The sequence below is a fragment of the Mastigoproctus giganteus genome, chromosome 8 (genome assembly GCF_048544385.1).
Source record: "Mastigoproctus giganteus isolate SK-2022 chromosome 8, ASM4854438v1, whole genome shotgun sequence".
Taxonomy (NCBI): domain Eukaryota; kingdom Metazoa; phylum Arthropoda; class Arachnida; order Uropygi; family Thelyphonidae; genus Mastigoproctus; species Mastigoproctus giganteus.
Genome location: NC_143582.1, coordinates 146,163,227 through 146,184,620, shown reverse-complemented (window position 1 = coordinate 146,184,620; position 21,394 = coordinate 146,163,227). Strand labels below are relative to the sequence as shown.

At 34.2% G+C, this 21,394-nt stretch overlaps 1 protein-coding gene across 1 annotated transcript in view; it reads left to right on the top strand.

Annotated features, from left to right (window-relative positions):
• LOC150081900 (mitogen-activated protein kinase-binding protein 1-like) overlaps window positions 1-21,394 on the top strand; it is a 470,343-nt gene that overhangs the window by 62,615 nt on the left and 386,334 nt on the right. The window contains exon 3 of the mRNA XM_090378972.1: window positions 4,778-4,898. Within this exon, the coding sequence (XP_090235098.1) occupies window positions 4,778-4,898 (121 nt within the window). The remainder of the gene's footprint in view (window positions 1-4,777; window positions 4,899-21,394) is intronic.

Below are 21,394 nucleotides of genomic sequence, written 5' to 3'. Positions count from 1 at the left end.
CATCTCCCCAGAATGTCCCATATGTGTTCGATGGGATTTAGATCTGTAGAACAGGCAGGCCAATCCATGCAAACAATGTCCTCTCTTTCCAAAAGCATATCAACAGCTGCAGTGCGATGGGGTATGGTGTTATCATCCATAAGCACGAACTCGGAGCCTATGTGGTGCCTCCGTAGCCAGGTGGGAAGGAGCAGCAGTGCGTAGTACACGCTTCTTGATTAGACCGGGGTTCGAGCCCGTCACCACCAAATACGGAGGATGCAGAAAGGTCAGGGAATGACCACCGCATATTCCCGGAGCAATATGGCCTTAGTTGCTAATGCTCCAAATAACAAACAAACGGGGCCTATGGCACCTCAGAACAGACACACATGGGGAAGGATTATCTCAGGTACAGTAGCGTGCACCAGTTATAGTACCACCTTCCAGTATCTGGAGTTGTGTACATCCATCCAAGATAACGCCTGCACAGAGGAGAACATCTCAACTGCCATATTGATCACTTTCAGTGATGTTTGCAGGGTGATAATGTGTGCCAACCTCTTGCCAGATTAGCTGACGTCCAGAATCACTGCTAAGACTGAATCTACTCTCATTAGTAAGAGTATCTTACCCCGTTGTGCTGCTGTCTAGTCCTTGTGTTCGATGCACCACTGTAAACTGTGTCTCTGATGGGCAGGTGTTAAAACATCCTTATTAGCAAACAGTTCAGCTTTGGAGTTGCCTGGCCACAGTAAACTGTGATATCCTGCGTCCTGTGCTCCTATGCAGCTGGTTTGCAATTGATCTCAATGTCTGCTGTCTGGTGTCAGTCCCTCTTGGCCTGTAGGAGTATATAGCCATCATCATTGGGTGTTGTTTTTCGTGGACAACACCACTGCTCCTTTGAACAGCTGTACCTGCCATTCTGAAGGCCGACCACACACGTGAGATGATGCTATGGGTGATACTGAACTCTGCAGCCACACTCCTTGCACTTCGACCTTCCTCGAGCTTCCCAATTATTCGACTCTGGGAAAGGTCATCCATATGTTGTCTACTGGCCATTTCGTTGTCTGTAGCACTGTATTAAACCAATCAAATGGCTGTAACAGTCGTGCTCACCATTTGGTAATTTGCACATAACTGCTGAACTGCTGCTTTTATCTGTTTATGTGAGCCCTCTCGTCACGATTCAAATTTTTGTATGTGCACAAGCTTTCTACTGAATGGCCACAGTTATGCAAATCACCACAAGCTGTTTCATTTGATTTTGTGGTTGTAACCTTTAGAAATAGTGTTGGTCCTTAAGTTTTGCAGACCAGTGTGTGTATATATGTATATATAATATTAAAAAACTATATGATATATATATATACACAAAAGTTAACCATAACGTAATATTGTATGTAATGAAACTTATCTTTTATAATGTGAGGTTTTTTGTATTTTTTTATTTTTTATTTTGGAATTGTAAATAGAATGATCACTTGACATATGTAAATACTATCATTGTGGTTTATTGTACACAATAATAAGGATGTACCTTTTATAATGAAATAAATATATAAATTTTAAAAAATATATATTTTAAGTAACTTAAACCAAATTAAGTGGCACCTTGATTGAAAACCATTGGTCTAACTGATCACAGCATAGCAATATTTCTGGGTATTGCCACTGCCAGAATCATATTAATCACTTGGCCAATTTAGTTTAAGTTTTTTCCTTCAAATTTCGTGATGTGTTATAATAATCTATAACTAGAATACATCCCCAGGGGCTCACATCTGGTTAGTATGGGCTTGACACACCCAGGGTCATGAGCTGGATATCATCATTCTTCTCTTTCTAGGTGAACTATTTCTACTTCTCTCTCTCTCAGAGTAACGCGGCAATTTTTTTTTTGGCTGGTGCAGCATAAGCCTCAGGCTTCCTTGAACTATATTGCTAATAATAATAATAATAATAATAATATTATTATTATAATAATAATATTAATTATATAATAATAATAATAATAATAATAATAATATAAAATAAAAATAAATATGTTCTACAACTAGCTTATTGCAGATACAGAATTGTAAAAAAACAAACAAAAAAAACTACCCTTTATATGATGTGGCACGACCACTAGGTCAAAGGAGTTTACAATTCTGACAATAAATACAACAGTTAACTGTAATTAGCAGTCACACGGACTTACATCATGGTGCAACCAGTAATAAATTTGTGAATAAGTCTATCTCTTGACCATGTTTATTTTTAATCTGTCAGCAGAAGTTGGGAAAACTTGAAAATTTGGCACACGTGTAGGATAAAAAATTACCACCACACATAAATTTATTGTTTATTAATTAAGGTAGGAATCTGCACATCACAAAACATATGTTTGGGACATAAAGTGCGTGGATAGGCATGAATACAAAAATAAGAAACAAATAATGTATTTTGACAAGTTTTTTTCAAAAATCTGTATTTTTGAAAAAGACTTGTCAATACCATATTTTCTAGGCCAGAAGGCGCACTTTGTTTCTTGTAATATATTGCCCAAAATTCTCCTATTTCTTCAGTGCAATCTTTCCATTAGCACTGTGAACTGGTCTACAAAGGCACTGGTGAAGTTTTCAGGGCCCACGAAAAAGCAGGATCCTGAAAAAATAGAATTCAATGATTTTATTCCATCTCTCAAATTCCTACAAACAAATTTTTAAATACAGATTTCTAAGATAAATTCCATCTCTGGCTTATTCTGTTAGTAAAATCTTTAATGTTATTAAAGTCAGTGTTGCAAGAAAGTTAGTGCTGGAATAAATATTGTAAATACCTTCAATGTCAGATTTACAGAACTGCTTTCAAATTTCTTTAAAAACAAAAAAATAGATTTAATAAAAAAAAGACTTCCCATATCACCTGTCATCCCCTCTAATATTTTGTCTAGTTCTTCCTTGAATTTATTCAAGTTGCTTACTTTTACAACTCCAGATAGAAGTTTGTTCTGAAAGTTAACTATCTGCCGGCTGAAGCCAAACACACCTGTTCTGCAATCATCCTTCCTCAGTTTGAATTTTTTATGTTCCTCATGCATAGTCTGCACAAGAGAGAGGATTCCATTAGCATTTGTAGTGAGGCCCCAGAACGAAGAGTACCTAGAGCTCTGGAACAACAAATGAAGAGTACCTAGGGCTTTCAAACAACAAAAAAAGAGTACCTGGGATCTATTAATGCCAAAAGACACTCTTGGGCATTTTATAGCCTGAAGGTATGCTTGGTACTCACAGCGATGTTTTATCTCTAGTCATGGCTAGAGAAAGTATGGTTGAAATATCTGGGTGGCACTTCTGAAAAGCTAGTTTTTTTTAGTGTGTGACCATTTCAAACCACACACACACACACACACACAGTGGAGGCAACAGAAAGGTATGGTTGGTAAATTAAACACTAGATTAGCTGTAATCCTGAGCGATCTCAAATTGGACATCTCAGTTAACAAATCCTTTAACACATTTGTGTGTGAAGAATGGACTAACTGGATGGAGGTACGAAATCATGATTCAACACCAACAGGGTGAATGAAGCAACCAAGAATTTTACAGGAATGTAGAAGGGTGAGAAATTTGTGCAACTTAGTGAAATGCGAAGAAGTTGCCATTTTCAAGAAATTTGGAATTGGCAGATTCCCCTGATAGCAGTGAAACTGCTGCAATTTGAAGAATTCCAACATAACATTAGTAATGAGTAGTGATTACAAATTTTTGTCATTTATATGAAGAATAAAAATATTTTTCTATACTGACATTTTGTTTAGTAAGCATTTAAATCTCTTTTTCAAATGCATGCAATAGAATATTTTTTTACCAAAATTTGCATTCTAAAATGTGGGTTCATCTTATTGTCCAGAAAATATGGTATTAAACATAGGTGTACACAATAGGCACTGCATTGCAAAAAAATTCACACTAATCAAACTCAGATGTACTGTCTCCATAAGAAATGAATGAATAAATTTTCCCTATTTTGCTTAATATTCAAAAAAAAAAAAAAAAAAAAAATATATATATATATATATATATTGGAAATGTTAATATATACATGGGGTATTTATTTGTGCACTAAACAAATGTATTTTCATGGGAGTTAACTATAATTCCATTGTATCGGGGCAACCCAAGAATCCTCAGTATGTTATTGATAGAAATGTCTTGAAAGATACAAAAGAGTGAGGAAGACTGTGTGCACATGTTTAGAAGGTACTATTTTCAAGATTCATTGGGTAATTTTTATCCCAGTACATGTGTTGTTAGGTTAAAGTAGCTTATACAGTGGGAAGCGTTGCTAGATTGTGGTTTATAACACTATGGTATGTGCAAATATTAAATTACTTTTGTAAGTTATATATAGTCTAAAAAAAAAATGCATGATAACTTTGAAGTAATATCATGTTTACCTCAACATGGAATTGAAATTTTAATTTTTTCTCACCCATTCAATCACTCAGAAATATGTGAAGAAATCGCAAAACTTGGAGCCTAACATGGCGTGCTTAAGCAGTGCAGACTAACCTTGCAGTAACCACATGATAAGTCTGTTAAGGAAGATATCCACTTGCTAAACAGATGTATCACAGAATCTGAAGAACATACTGTGTTAACTCATAGTTAACTCAGTAATGAATTTTAATAACGAGTTAACATAGTATGATCTGTGCTATGCATGGCTCTAGAACTTTTGAATATAATATGACCACTGTTATGTGTTTTGAAAAACTGAAAATAATGGTCTTTATTACTTATAGGTGTGTAGTGGTTCTGTATAATGTACGGAAGAATAAACAAAGTCACATCATCAGCACTTCCAAGAATCCAATTACCACTTTATCATTTTCATGGGATGGGAAGTATTTGGTTACAGGAGAGGTAAGAAAAGCAAGAATTATATTATACTACTACATTTCTTGTTCTTATTATTAATTCAGTTTTTAATATATTTAATATATTTTAGAATTATATTATACTGCAAGAATTATATTATATTATATTATATTATATTATATTATACTGCTATATTTCTTTCTCTTGTTCTTATTATTAATTCAGTTTTTAATATATTTAATATATTTTATATATATTATTAAATATATATAATATATTTAATATCAATATATTCAGTATTATTAATATACAATTATAAATTGTTAATATATTAATAATTCAAAATTTTTTGCATTTCAAGTTAAGATACCATTATGAGTATCAAGATTATTACTGTCACAGTACTAGTTGCAATGTTATATGTATGCTCATATTGGAAATATGAGCATGCTTATAATGACAAATAACTATAAATAAATAAATAATAATAAATAACTATAGTGGTACAGTACAATCTTAAAGAGGTGCCTCCGTAGCCAGGTGGGAAGGAGCAATAGTGCGTAGCACACGCTTCTTGATTAGACCAGGGTTCGAGCCCATCACCACCAAATACGGAGGATGCGGAAAGGTCAGGGAATGACCACTGCATATTTCCGGAGCAATATGGCCTTAGTTGCTCCTAAAAACCAAATAACTAACCAACCAACAATCTTAAAAGCTGTGCTAATCGTATAATTTAACTATAGTAGTGGCCATTTTTAATGACACATGGAGGTACTTAGTTTTTCTGTTAAAGGTAAAAATGGTATGTGTGCTATAAAAATCACCAGTTTCAGGATTTATATCATTAAAAATGAAATATTATTATTAAGAGTATTGTTAAAAGGAAGTGCTGTTATAACAGAATGTCTATAGAAAACTATATTATCATATACTCTCAATATTCATGGTTTTGATTATTCATAGGTTATGTCTTTGTACATTATTCCTATTTGATTATTCATGGATGTTTTATTTCTTCAAGCCTGTATTACATTCCCACCACATATACCTACTTGTCTCTAGGTGGTTAATATCTCAATCCAACTGATAGATCATGGTGTTATTTTAACATTTAAGTTGTACTGCACCCACTGCACATTGGTTAGAATTCCTAACCAGATGGAGAATGATTCCTTTATGTCAATCAGAACTAACTACTGGAATAAAAGTACAACATTGCTGACTGTATAACAAAAATAAAGGAATCTAGATGAACTCAATCCGCTGACTTGCTGGAGGAAGCTGTTTGCTGATGTAGCAAAAGGCCTGAAATGCATTTCATATAGAAGAGGTGGGAAGGATTGTAGTGTTACACATGGTTGTGGGAGAACAGGATTTCAGTGATCTCAAAGAAAGAAAGGTGAAAGCAGTTTGAGGGAAAAAAGTATGATATGATTCAAAAACCTCAGCTGTCTCGGGCATGGAGATTTTGGACATATCACTGTGGCTGTTAACGTAATTGAATTGATGGAATGGAGTCTAAAATTTAAAAGAGGATAAAAGGTCCTTTTTGTTTCTTACAAGGAGAGACTTGTCAGAGACAAAAACTTGTAACTCGTTCATTGCAAATCCCTACTACATGGATTTGCAATGAAAGATGGAGCATATATCCATAACAGTTTTGTTTTTTTTTTTTGTTTTTAAGATGAATTTTTTTTTTTTTAAGATTAACTCTTCTTCTACAGACTCTTGAAAGTTATCTTCTCAGAAAGAACTTCAAGAGGACTCCACATTTGTATAATCCATCTTCCCACATTACTACCCTCCATTATATTTTTAATGTCATTGCAGTTGGCGAGATAATTTTTTTTTTTGCATTTTATTCTTTATATAAAACATATTTATAGTATTCATGTTTACTTTTTTTTATCATAAACATGTATATTACATAATTCTTATTGACCATGAATGTTTGCATGAGATAAGTAATTTCTATATGATAAAATCCACCTAACTCCCCTCTTTTTTTCCATGGGATGGAAAAAAGGATGGGGTAGGTGGGCCTAACCCCTCCCAATATTCCACAGTTTTGATATTCATGGCAATTTTTAGGAATATGTTCCCTGTGAACATCAAGCTGACTGTCTGTTTTAAATTGAACTAGCAGAATCCACTCCTAGCACTGATTAGGAGATTATTATTGTTATTATATGCAGAATAAGGTTAGAAGAGAAAAAACTGGATACCATTTTTTAAATTTTAGTATCTCTCCATTGGTCTTCTGTTATGTGTGGGGTTATTTTTCTACTTATTTGGAGAGGTCTGGGGATCTTATGCCATTGGAGATTGAAGGAATTCTGAAACCACTTTGATTGAGTCTATAGTTAACTAATTTTGTGTGAGTGGAGCAGGTTGGGCTTTGTAGTATTAATACCATTTGCTTATGAGTCAAAAAATAGATATCGCTTGAAATAATTTATATTAAAAAGGAAACAAATTTATGCAAACCACAGAAAAGTGCTGAATACTTGAACATGAACAATCAAATACTATATAGTAATAGCCAATACAGTGCAAGGAAGTCACAGGCTTTTGCTGCAATGGCCAGAAAAAAAAAAAAAAAAAAAAGTTGACAAAACAATAATTATTTTTTCCCTCCTCACATAAGTAACTATCCAACCGACCTTTGAATTTATTCAAACTGTCAGCCTCAATTACCTGTGAAGGTAACCTTCCAGGCAACGGCTTGCTGGCTAAAAGAAAACTTCCTGCAATCTAATCTAAACCTCTCCCCATGTAATTTGAATTTATGCCCCCAAGTTCTGAAATTCTCTATAACAATGGAAATTCTGCCTTCGTTCATTTTACTAACCCCTCTCAGAGCCTTATAAAGCTCAATCAGGTCACCTCTGATGTGCCTGGTTGTCAAGCTCTGTAGCCCACATATACAGTCTTTCCTCGTATCCTTTACTATTTTCCCTCCTTGCTCTCCTATTTCTTGTTCTTTTTCTTTGTTCTTCTTTTCACATATGCTTGTTTGTTTCCATCGATGCATCTTTCACTTGGTCTGTCTCTAGACCTTCTCCCATTCATTTTTGTTTCAAATATCTGTTTTTAGCTGATCTCCCTTCTCCCATCCATTTCAAATTTCAACACCACCTTAAGTACTTCAGTTACCTTTGATTGGACATCAGTAAATTCCATTTACTCTTGTTAAAACTGATTTCTGAAGAGCTTCTAGTTTTTGATCATATTCTTTATTTCTTACCTAGATTACAGCTTCCTAGGTTAAAATAGATTTAAAAACTATCATGAACAGCTAATTTTGTTTTTTGGCTGATTTCTGTTTTTTGCCAAATGATAACCCAGTCAAGTGGGCTGAAAACTGGTTGAGTATCTTGTATTTATCAATGTTATAACATTGATAAATGCAAGATATACTGCATTTAGATAGGAGTAGTCTTAGAATAATAAAATTTGAGTAGCACCAAACTTGACATAGTTGATAACATAAAAAGAACTAGGAGTAATATCACCTATTCCAAGTTCTCTGAGCAGGTGTAGATAGGCTGTTGATGATTATACATGAACTTTGAGAGAGGAAAAGGGTGATTAACCTATTGTATGAAGCAATGGTTAGAACACATCTTGGATATTGCATACAGTTTTGTTTGGAAAACTTCTTTTAGGAAGGATGCAAATCTGTTGGAAAGGTGCAGAGAAGAGCAAAGAGGTTAATTGAGAGCATATAGGATTTTTAATTACTGAAAAAAAAATGGGGATCTTATGGCATCTGGAAGATAAGAATCTGTATGTATAAACAACGTGTTTAAGGCTTTAAAAGGGTGGTTAAACAAAACACTTTTGGCATTGTTACACTGTTTTAGATGACATATGCACCCACCCACAAGACATATTTGAAAAAAGGATGATTATTAGTATTAATAGTGGCAAACGATGCAAGATAGTAAGCTTAAACAGCATCAGCCAAAAGAAAAAAAAAAATTCATTTCACCTATCCATCCCCTCCAATAGCTTGTGCAGTTCTTCCTTGAATATATTCAGACTACCCACTCCCACAACAATGAATGGAAGTTTGTTCCAGCAATCAACCACCCGTTAACTGAAGGCAAACTTCCGCACATCTGTTCTGCAACCATTCGTCCTTAATTTGAATATACTGTATGTCCTTTCATGTGCATTCTAGGTGGTAGATGGCTCTCATTAACCAGTGCAATACCACGACTTTGCGTATTGGAGGCTTGAAGTGGTGAAACTCAAGTTTAGTCTCCAGAGCAAAGTTTCCAGCATCTCCCACCATCTCTTTCAACCCATGCACATTACCACTAGTATTTTTACTAATGTAATATAACACTAATAATATAATGCTATCATGTAATAATAATATAATACTTATACTTACTAGAACTAACAACCAGGTGGTAGATGACTCTCATCAACCAGTGAAAACCATGTTTAGTCTCCAGAACAATGTTTCTGGCATCCCCCATCTCCTTTTGATACCTTTTGTGTTTAAAGTTTTCATTAAAAAAAAAAAAAAAAAAAAGTCTGAGCAAGAGGAAGAATCCCATCAGCTTTGAGTTTTCTCAAGCCATTCAAAGCTTTTGACACCTCAATCAGATACCTTGCAGGTGCCTAGTCTCCAGACAAGAACTGAAGCCTTTGTTGGTATGAGCTTCCCTTTGTTCCTATCACCAGTCGTGTTGCCCTTCTCTGTACATATTCCAGTAGCTCTATATCCTTTTAAATGAGACCTCCAGACCTGTATGCAGTACTCAAGAAGTTTGTCGCAAACTTGTTATGTCAAGGAATTATGGATGGCAAACAAATGTTTGGATAAAAATGCAGAAGAGAATTTATGACAAGAACGTAACTTTTGGCATAAAGTTTTGGAGCAGCTTATCAAAATAACTCTAAAATTATCAAAAAATTCAATCACATTTTGAGGTCATTGAGAGAGTTTGAAAGATACATACAATGGAAACTTTTTGTCTGATGTAAAATTTTTAGTCGAACATGATGATACTGTGAGACAAGTGTTAACTTTACCATTTGGCACATCAAAATGTCTAAGTCCTAAAATACAAAATGAGTTGATAGAATGTGTGAATTTGCATTTAAAAAAAAATAATAATAATGGAAATAAAAGATTTCTTTCTTTTCTGTCATATTAGACACAACTCAGAACATGACAAAAAAAAAAACATCAGCTGAACATTATCTGTAAATATGTCAAATTTTTAAACAACAGCAAAACTGGAAATAAACCCTACAGGATTAAAAATTGAGCATTCTTTTCTTGGCGTCATTCACTTAACCAATCAAACTGTTGCAGGTATAACAACGACTGTTTGCAACACACTGATAACATTTTGTTTGGATCTTTGTCAATTTGTTTGGATCTTTCTAAATGTCGGGGCCAAGGATATGATGGGGTAAACACTATGAGTGAGGTTTATTCCAGGGTATAAGCCCGCATAAAAGAAATGGAACCAAATGCATTATATGTTATTGCACTGCTCATAATAATGTGAATGATGCAGTTAATGGTATCCCAGATATATCAAAGTATTTTGCAGTTGTACAAAAGCATCTGTGTTTTTTAGACCTAGAATCAGTCGTTGGGACTTGCTATCTTCATATTGTGGTGAATCAGACGTTACTTTAAAAAATCTAAACCCTACACGGTGGCTGGTCATCTTTCGTCTTTAATGGCAGTAAAACAATGATATAGGGATATTCTGAAAGTTTTAAACAAAATCATTTGGATACTACAAAAAGAGAAAAAACCAGAAGCAATTAGGATAAAAAAAAATATGGAAAATTTTGGTGTAAATTTGATGTTGAAATTTCTACAATGAAAGGATTTAGATATTGCCTAGGCAGCAACACATTTAGAAATGTTTTTTGTTGCAGTAATTACGAAATTAATTCAAAATTATTTTGAAGGAAGTAACAATTGAAAATGGGGGTACTCAAACTGATTTTAAAAATGAAAGAACATGAATAATAAAAAAATATTTATGACAAATTTTAGCATTAGCAAAGGCACATGATGGAAGAAAGCAGGCTTATATAGCATCAGCCAAAAAAAAAAAAAAAAACCCTTATTTCACCCATCCACTCGCTCAGTGGTGAGCTGTGACTATTTTAACAATGGGCTCGCAGTTTTTCCGACTTTCTGCTCAGTAAATTTGATTGGTCACGGAAGTGATGTCATCCGTGGATTCCGGATGACGTCTCTACCGTATTTCATAAAAAATTTCGACAGAAAAAATTTCTAATTCAACATGTCAAAAAGTAAACATTTCAAAAGATTCTAAAGAAGTTTCAAACTTCCAACATGCATGCAAACACACACACACTTTTTTTTTTATGATAAAATTTTAATATTGCGAATAAAAAATAACGTACAATATTTCCCATAACACAAATAACATAAAGAATCGCAAAACGTTCTAGAATATAAAAACAATTATTACATTAGAAAAAACACAAACTGTTCTAGAAAAGGTACAAAAAATCACAGCTTACCTGAAAAAAATTGTTAAACAAATATAGAAGAAAAATTTATTCCAAAAACTGCCATATAGAATGTACTTCTCTATTAATATGTGTTGCCAATCTTCTGCTTTGCTTAATAGCTGAGTGATGATTATGGAGGAACGATTTGATGTAACGATCTGGATCAAATTGAAGCAATGATTTTCCATTTAGATTTATGGTCATCATATCTGCAAGGTGTTTAATTGTCAAAGATGTTATTTTTATTGTCACAATGTTATTCATTACGCTGAAAGCTCGCTCAGCTTCAGCATTGCTAATTGCAATGGTTTCAAGGATTTTTCTGGCTTTTTTAATTGATAAGGGAATTTCACTGGAATTTAAACATAAACTGTCTTCGACAAAATCTCTGAAATCATTAATTTTTATTTCATATTTTATTATAAAACTTAAATTTCTTATTCGTTTTTCACCCTCTTGCCAAGGAGAGGAAAGTTCTTCCATATTCCACGTTTCTGGGTAGCATACGTTTAAAATTTCTTTCAATTCCTCATCGTCAATGATATCATTGTTTTTTTCTTTAATTTAAAATTGCTCTGTTGTATTAATAACCGATCCTTTAAGGATAAAACAATGCAGTTTAATAATTTGTCACGAGGTAATTTTTTAAATGTGTTCTTACTTTCGATTTTGATTCCTTCAAATTCTTTCGGCTTCAATATGCTCTCAATTTTAGTTTCATAATTTCCTTCCGAGTTTTTCAAATTATCAATAGCATTGATAGTTTGAATAATTAATTTATCTGCTTTTACTATTGTGATGCTATGACTTTGTAAAGCTTCTGAAAGGTAAGAGAGCTCCTGCAGGATGTTGATCATTAGTGCTAAATCTTTAAGAAATTCAAGATTTAAAAGTCGATTTAATAATCCCTAATATTTAACTTCAGATGCAAAATGTTTGCACAGAGGAGGATAATTCCTCCAAACCGCAATTGCTGTTCGCAAGCTACAAGCCGCCCATCGTGGCCCAAACACACAACCGATCTTTATAATTTCCACATCAAGTTCTTTAGCAATCATCCTCAAATCAAGTTGGTTTTTTGGAGATTGGTGATATAATGCATACAGTTTATCTGGAAATATTTCAAAATGATTCACTTCTTTTATATTTTTTATAGAATCATCTAATGCTAATTTCAAATGATGAGCCAGGCAATGCCAAATAATGATGTTTGGGAATTGTTGTAAAAGTCTGGTTGAAACACCGGACTTTTTCCCCAACATTACACTAGCACTATCGGAACCAAATCCAGTAAGATTTTCTTTTAAATAATTTTTGGAAAAACCATAGCTGTTTAAAGCTGTAATTACGCTGGCATGAATGCATTCAGCGGTTGTCTGTTGTAATTCAATAAGATCTATAAAAATCATACAAGGCTCAGCAAGTTCAACACATAGGTAAAGAATTAAGACACTTTGTTTGGATAATGTTGTCGACTCATCGATTATTATGCAGATTTTGGCATTCTTTTCTATTATTTTCGTAAAGATTTCCTTTTTTATTTCATTTGAAATATGTTCAGCGATTCTAATGCCCGAAAATCTGGAATGCAACGAAACTCCTATATCAACGCGATTTTTACTCTGTAATTCCAATTCAGCTGGTAAGTCAGACATTGGCCGATTTCTTTTTACAAGACTCTACACTGAATTAAAAATTTTGGCAGTAGTTTGAATTTCTTTATCATTCAGTTTGTCAATGACATTTGGAAGTACATGCCTTTGTGATTCTTCCTTTGTTTTTAAGAATTTTTTATGTGCCATTGACTCATCATGAATGGATAGTTTTTTGCGCAAAGATGCCTGTCTACTATTTTTATTCTTTCCATTCGGCTCTACCTTAATTTCCATCCATTCTTTTGAACCATGACAATGTTTTTCTTGTTCAACACCTAAGTTTTTATACTTAGGTGTTGAACAACCTAATTTTCCATTTTGGATGTATAGCCACTTGTACTGAGTTTTAAAAAAAAAATTGCTTGCTTCTCATTCCAACAATCAGGTAGTTGCTGTTCCACTTCATAACTAACATATTGATCATTTATAATATTCTCGTTATCAATGTTTGTATTCGTAGAATTATTTGAAGAAATAACTTCACTATGAAAATCAATTTTCTCTATTACACTGACAGAATCTGTAGAAGCAGATTTATTTATTTTTTCTTTTCCAAAAAAATTAATAAATTGGACTGTCTTTTCATGGCTAATAAATTTAAAAAAGCGTTATATTATTTAAAAATTATAAAGAAACTAAAAATTTGATTTAAAATTATTATTATTATTTATTATTTATTTTTTTTTGTTAGTTTTTGGCACATCGGCTTCTGTGACCATATTGTACCTCCCAAGGTTTTAGAATTTTGTACTCTGAACCAAGCCCGAGGCGGGATTCGAACCTGCAACCTTTGGGTTGCCAGGCAGGAATTTTACCCACCCGGCTAGCCTGGTCGGCTAAAAGATTTAAAATTATAGATTTTAATAAATACTTGATAATAAGCAATACACTTCTCTCCGGCATAGAAACTCAACTAATTACTTCTCTATCCTAAGGATTTGTGTATCCTCATACACAAATCGGCTTATTTCAATTGCTCACTTATCCCTACCACGTGGCTTAAGCCAACCATTCGGATTACTTACATGAAACATAGCATTCTGAGTGACATTTCACAGTGTTGTCTGTTCACAAATCTACTCACTCATTAGGCAATCCTATGCCTGCGGCAAAAGTCATATAAGTATGCCCCTATTATATGTAGGTCGTCAATCTTCATGAATTTATAAAAATTACTACTGAAACGATCTATATTTTGCATATATTTATTAATAAAATAATACAATGAATATAATAAAACAAAATATCAAATAAAAAGAAACTTACAAAAACTCGTTTTTATCTACAAAAAAATTGTCCTATACAAACTACAAAGAAAATATGTACATATAACTTCAAAGAAATAAAAAAAAAAAAAAAAAAACCACAGATACATATAGTTTACATTTATATATCTAGAATAAAATCATAGAAACAAAATATTGCGAAATATAATATAGAATACTTTGAAAATTATAACATAAACTAAGAATATGCAATGAAGATACATTTTTAATTGAATTTTTTTCGCTTTTGCTGAAGAAAAATCATCAACAATGTTATCATAGTTTGTTTTGTGCAACGTGATTTTCAATGGATATAATTATAATTGATATGTTGGTTAGTCGTTCTTGTCCAGTTGTTCATCTAAGGTGATTTTTAATCCATTTAAGTTTACCAAAGGACCTTTCACAATAAAGGACCTATAACAGGCAGGGTAAGAAAAATCTTAACGCTATTTCTGTTTGGATAACATTTTATTAGACAATACTCGTGAATGATTCAGAGAAGTTTAAAGGGGGTTGCAGATTTTATATCCCGCAGAATTGATAAAACATGATTTTTGAAACTTTGAATTTCTGTTGAAATATCTGACGCATTAAATCTTTATTGGGTTTTAATGCAAGGTCGGAAGCAGCCTTCTGCAAAGTCAGATATATTAATTAATGCGAGTGAAGTACGAAATATTGAAGAAATTCTGAAGAAATAGTATTCAGTTTTTCAAAACTAGTGCTGAAGTCATTGACAAGAACATCCAAAATGTATTTAATTTCAATACAAAATTTTTTGTTCTGCAGATAAGTTGAAACCGCCGGCAAATTTGTAAAGTGACACTTTTCTTTTTCTTTCTTTCTTTTGGAAATGTAACTGGTATAAAAGTGCAGCCATTATCAACCTACTGCAGGATAGAAGCCTCCTCAACAATTCATGCTGAGGGAAAATGGACCATAATCTGCCACGCTGGTCCAGTGCGGGTTGGCAGATCGACCGTATTCAGCAGTCAGGGGCTTGAACCCCGGTCTACTCAAAGAGTGTGTGCTACTGCACTCCCGCTCCTGACCACTCGGCTACGGAGGCAGCTGTAACTGGTATACCCGTTTTTTTTCTGCTGTGGTAACAACATATCCAAAACTTGAAATTCATTTTCCCTTATTTCTTTGATGTTTTATCAATCTGCTTATTAATTGTACGCAAAGCTTTAGCTTGTAATGCTTTATTTACACTGTCAATGTTATGAAGAATTTTATTCCATAAAACCAATCTGCATAAAAATGGATAGTCTGTTTGTACAATCAGACTTTGAGCAATACTGATAGTTTCCGCATTTGCCGATATCTTCAATATTAATAAGCGTTCATGAACTTTTATCTGTAAGAACAAAAATTTTATAGCTCGTTCTTTGGACGACGATCTTCTGTCTGTATGTCCTTTAAGTGTACGGCTACCAGACGTCCTCATTTCCGAGGATGTCCTAGTTTTTAAGGCGTCCTCGCGGATTTTACACTTGCGTCCTATTTTTTTGTAATTTTAAAAAATCATCTCGTCATAAAATGAATGTTCATTAAATGTTCTGTTCGTTGCACCTTCGGTCCACACAACAGAATAAATCTCACGCTCTGCCCTTGGCTGAGGCTCCCCAGGCCTGGCCAGCAAACCTTCTCTCTCTCTTTTATTTTTATTTATTTTAATAATTATTATTTTTAATTATATATATATATTTATTTTTTTCCCCCCTCTAACAATTATCCTGGATTGGGGCTCCCCTGGGCCGGGCGAGTCTTCCTCCTCTCTTTCCCCCTCTTCACTTTGCACTTATTTTCTTTTCCTCTCTGGGAAACTTGTTCCCCAGGGAGGAGGGCTAGCAGATAGTAAGGAAGGTCGTGCTTCCCAGGGCTAGGGACGATTACCTGGAAGCGGTTGTCCAGGTAATCGCTGTTTCTTAGTAGCCAAAAGGCCAAAACACTACGCTACACGCAGAACACACATAAGCTCACAGACAAAATTATGTCCTATCAGTTTCTCCCATGCGGGATGAAAAACTTATTTTATACATATATTTTTTCTCTCTTACACCCTCTTCCATTATCCGTTCAACCGGCAACTTTTTTTTTTTTTTTTTCCCTACATGACACACACTGGCCTTACCTTGACAGAGTCTGTAAAAACTGAACAGAGCAACGAGGCAGAGATGAACATTGTTCTAGAAGCCACCCATACAAAAACACAAAATACAAATACAACAGAATAAATAAAAATAATGTGCTGGTTGCATTAAGTGAACTATATTAAAATTTTACCTTTTTATTATCTCCAAATTACACACGTGGACTAAACTTCATCATTTGTCTACTTGAAAATCGATGATAGTAGATTATTTGACCAATTTATGAATTTTAAGGAACTTGTTTTTGAGAAAAAGAAAGATGATAATTGGGGAAATTTATTAGCCAATAGAAAGTCAGCTGAATATTTTAATCAATGCAAGAGTACCGAAGTATGTTCCGAGCTTTTAAAAATTGCTCAGTATACATTTTCTATTTTTGCTCACAATAAGAACATAGAGAGCGTATTTTTGTTAAATCAATGGAGTGACATTAGAAATAAAATGAAAACAAATAACTGTAAACAGTATTTTATTGGTTACTTATAATTTGAAAATGGATTGTAAAACATTTTATAATTACTTTCGTTGTAATCCAGACTTATGAAAATGATTGTCAGTAACGATAAACAAGTATTGCAATTTTTTAATAATAAATATAATTTTTAAAATATCCTCGTTTCTAAAACTAAAAATGTCCTAGTTTTTGAATTCTAGATCTGGTAACCCTAAATTAGTTGAAATCTTCAAAGCATTCATAAAATTTCCCAGCGAATAGTGGAACCAGAAAAAAAAAAGTAAATATTTTTTGAACGCTGCCAAAAAAACTTATGTACGCCCTTATATTTTGAAACATTTAACTTCACAGTGAAGGCCTCGATGCTGTTTCAAAATCTATCAATGTTTCATCTTCAGAAAATTTATTTAATATCTCAGGTGACCTCATTTCTGCACCTTTCCCCTCCAAGACATTGCTACCATCACTAGTTCTTTGAATACTGTCCAAACTGTCAGAACCACTTGGACCATGTAAACTTAGACAGGAAATATTTACTGGAAGGCGTGGTTCACTCACTTCTCCGAAAAACAGATGACTGCTTGCCGGAATAAAGGCGAACCACAACACAGGTTGATCAGAGGCTATTATCCATCTCGGGATTATGCGTTAATCTTCTGACTGGCTATGTAAAGCATATTCTAGCGGGAATCTCAGTATGTGGGGCAGGTAGCTGCATTGGTTTTATGGGCACCACTGACATTGCTCAAAAGTATCCCTTTAACACATTAATTCTAATTGCCTAAAGGTCAGAGGTGGGAACAGTGTGTACAAAGTTAAGTCTCTCATAATCCGTTTGTTATATGGAAATTTCCTCCGTTCTATGGAAACTATTTTAAACACGTAATTACCAAGAGGAATTGAAAAATAAATTCGCTATAAAGAAGTTCGTTAAACAGAGTTCCGACTGTAATTAAATCAAAAACGAAGCAATTTTAAAATACATAACTGGTCGAATGCACCCTTAAAATGCTGCAGGGGGGTGCCTCTCGCCCCACCCTAGTTCCCATCTCTGGATACTCAATAATTGAATTCAGGATTTAATTTGTAACATAAATGATCGTTTCAACAATGGGCTCGCAAATTTTCAAAAAAAATTAACAATGGGCTCTCGCGAGCCCACTATAGCTCACCACTGCACTCACTCCAAATGTTTGTCAAGTTCTGCCTTGAATCTATTTAAGCTATCAACTTCTACAACAACAAATGGAAGTTTGTTCCACCAATCAACCACCCGCTGGATAAAGGCAAACTTCCGCACATCTATCCAACAACCGTCTTTCCTCAATTTGAATTTATTCTCTCTCAGACAATTATTATTATTATTATTATTATTTATTATTATTAGCCATATGGTGCAAGGAAGCCTGAGGCTTAGGCTGCATCAGCCAAAATAAATTTCTGAATTACCCTAAGAGAGAGAGAGTGTGTGTGTTGTTTGGTTTTTAGGAGCATTAGCAACTAAGGCCATATTGCTCCGGGATATGCAGTGGTCATTCCCTGACCTTTCCGCATCCTCCATATTTGGTGGTGACGGGCTCGAACCCCGGTCTAATCAAGAAGCGTGTGCTATGCACTGCTGCTCCTTCCCACCTGGCTACGGAGTCGCCCCGAGAGAGAGAGAGAGAGAGAGAGAGAGAGAGAGAGAGAGAGAGAGAGAGAGAGAGAGAGACACACACACACAGAAATAGAAGGGAATCACTAAGAAAAAGAAGAATGATGATATCCAGCTCAGGACCCTGGGTGTGCCAAGCCCATACTCACAAGATGTGAGTCCCTGGGGTTGATTCTGAGCAAGAGGAAGAGTCTCATCTGCATTGAGCATACTCAAACCATTCAAGGCTTTATACACCTCAATCAGATCACCTCACAGGTGCCTAGTCTCCAGACACTGTAATTTGCAAAATTTAAGCCTTTCTTCGTAAAAGCAATCCTTTGTTCCATTTACTAATCTTGTTGCCCTTCTCTGTACTCATTCCAACAGCTCTACATCCTTCTTAAAATGAGGCCTCCAGACCTGTATACAGTACTCAAGGTGTGGCCTGACCATTGCCTTATAACAAGGGGATAATCACCTCCTTATCCCTGCTAGAAAAATTCCTGTATATCATTGACAAGACACCATGAGCTATCCTTGCAGACCATCTGCACTGCTCAGAAAACTTCATATCTGCCTGCACAATTACCCCCAGGTCCTTTTTATTCTCTACCACTGTCAGTGTGGTACCACAGAGTTGATACTTTACTCTGGGATTACTGCTGAGATTACTGCTTCCCATAGGTAGTACTTTACATTTGTCAATGTTAAACTTCATTTGCCACCTCTTAGCCCATCTGCTCAACTTTTCTAGATCCTGTTGCAGCAGTGTACTGTCATTAATGTCATTAACAGCCCTGCCAACCTTCGTATCATCTGCAAACTTGGACATTAAGCCTGATATACCATCATCAATAACTTGTAGATCACCGATTTGAAAATTTACAGGATTGTTTCCAAGTTAATTTCTTTTATAGAATAACTGACATTGTAACCAGTCAATTAAAACACAGATTCAAGGGTTTGAAAACTATTGCCGACTTATTTTCATTTTTAACACCAAATATATTACTCAACACGTCAGTCAAAGAATCATGTGAAACATATCTTGTGTACAGAATCAATATTCGAATGATTTATCTGAATCTTTATCTCCTGAATTTTTACTTTTCGTCAAAACGCTCTGAAGGGAAATAAAGAAAATTAACACAATAAGAGAATTGGTTTAACTAGCATTGGTGCAGTATTATGATATGAGCATGAGTTATACTGAAGTGTGTTCATTACTAATTCTTTTTTGGACAATTCCGGTAACTGTGGCAACAACGGAGCGATAGTTTTTGAAGCTGAAGTTAATAAAATTTATTTAAAAAATACCAAGAGTCAAGAACGACTGTCTGGCTTAGCCCTTTTGAGCATAGAAGCAGAAATACGGATGTCTCAGCTAATTGAGAATTTCGCTAACATGAAAGTTCGTTGAAAGAAGTTCTAAATACAAAATTTCAAAGCAAAAAATAGAAGAGTTAGTCTTTATATCCTGGCACCCCTTCCAGTTGATTGTTGTGAGTAGCAATGATTGACATGTCTAGCACGCTATGGTTACTCTTCCTTAGCGTGTTCATCCTCCCTTCCCAGCCACTGCTTTAAAACTGGAAAACGAATTCCTGATTTTTAAAACAGCAGCAAGAGGGAGATAAACACACTAAGACTAACCAAATGTAGGTTAGGTATGTCAATCACTGCTACCTCGCAATGATAAATCGGAAGGGGTACCAGTTGTAAAAACTAACCTGAAAATGTGTCCCGTATTTTTCAGAAATAATGTTGATTTTTTTTTTTTTTTTTTAGAGTTGGGTTAACAGAGAAGGGCAGGGCCTGTGACTTGTGTTTGCATTGGGGCCAATTTGCTCTAGTTATAGACTGACCTCATCCCACTGACCTCATCCCTGCTAGCCAAATTCCTGTATAGCATTGACAAAAACCTGTGAGTTGTCCTGGCAGCAGTGTTTCTGCACTGCTCAGGGAACTTATCAGGCTGCACAATTCCATCATCTGATTTAGAATATATATTCTTATAAAAATTGAAGAATTCATTTACAGAAGGACTATTATATGAATTTACATTTTTTGTCTTTGTTAATGAGCTGTCTATCTATATTAAGACCCAAATCCATTTTAATTTTTCTATGTTTATAACTTGTTGCTCAGTGTTCTTTATATAGTCCATATAGTTTTTTATCAGTAGGTTTTTATCTGATTATAACAGCTTATATTTATCAGTATAATCTGTTATAATTATTTAAGGAAATGATTATAATCATTTCTTTAAAATGATTATAATCTGTTATGCTATGTATAATGTTATGCTACGCGTAACTTTTTATGTAATTATTCCTTTTTTAAGATTAATCTTGTAAGTTTTTGGAAACCAATGAGGAAACGTTGTTTTATTATTTGTTTTTGGAACTTCTCGAATAATAATTTATTCAATTATACCCTTGAGGTAAGCATATTTTGCATCTTTGTCTTCAGAGGTATAAAAAGGCAACTAATTTTTTCTTAAATAATTCTGCATTCTATTACAGTTAACTTGTTGATTATAAAATCTGTTGTTAGAATTTTTTTCATTTGATTGCAATATTGAATTCTAATTTTAAATGATATAGGAATATTATTAGCTAAAGTTTTTGTATTTTTTCGTAACCAAACCTAAATCAACAGTATAGCATTAGTAGAGGCATATGATGCAAGAAAGCAAGCTTATGCAGCATCAGCCAGGAAAAAAAAAAAAAAACCACTCCCATTACACTCCTCCGTTCGTTCGAAATACCTGTCCAGCTGAGCTATAAATTTATTTAGGCTATCAACTTCCACAACAAGGGATGGAAGTCTGTTCCACCAACC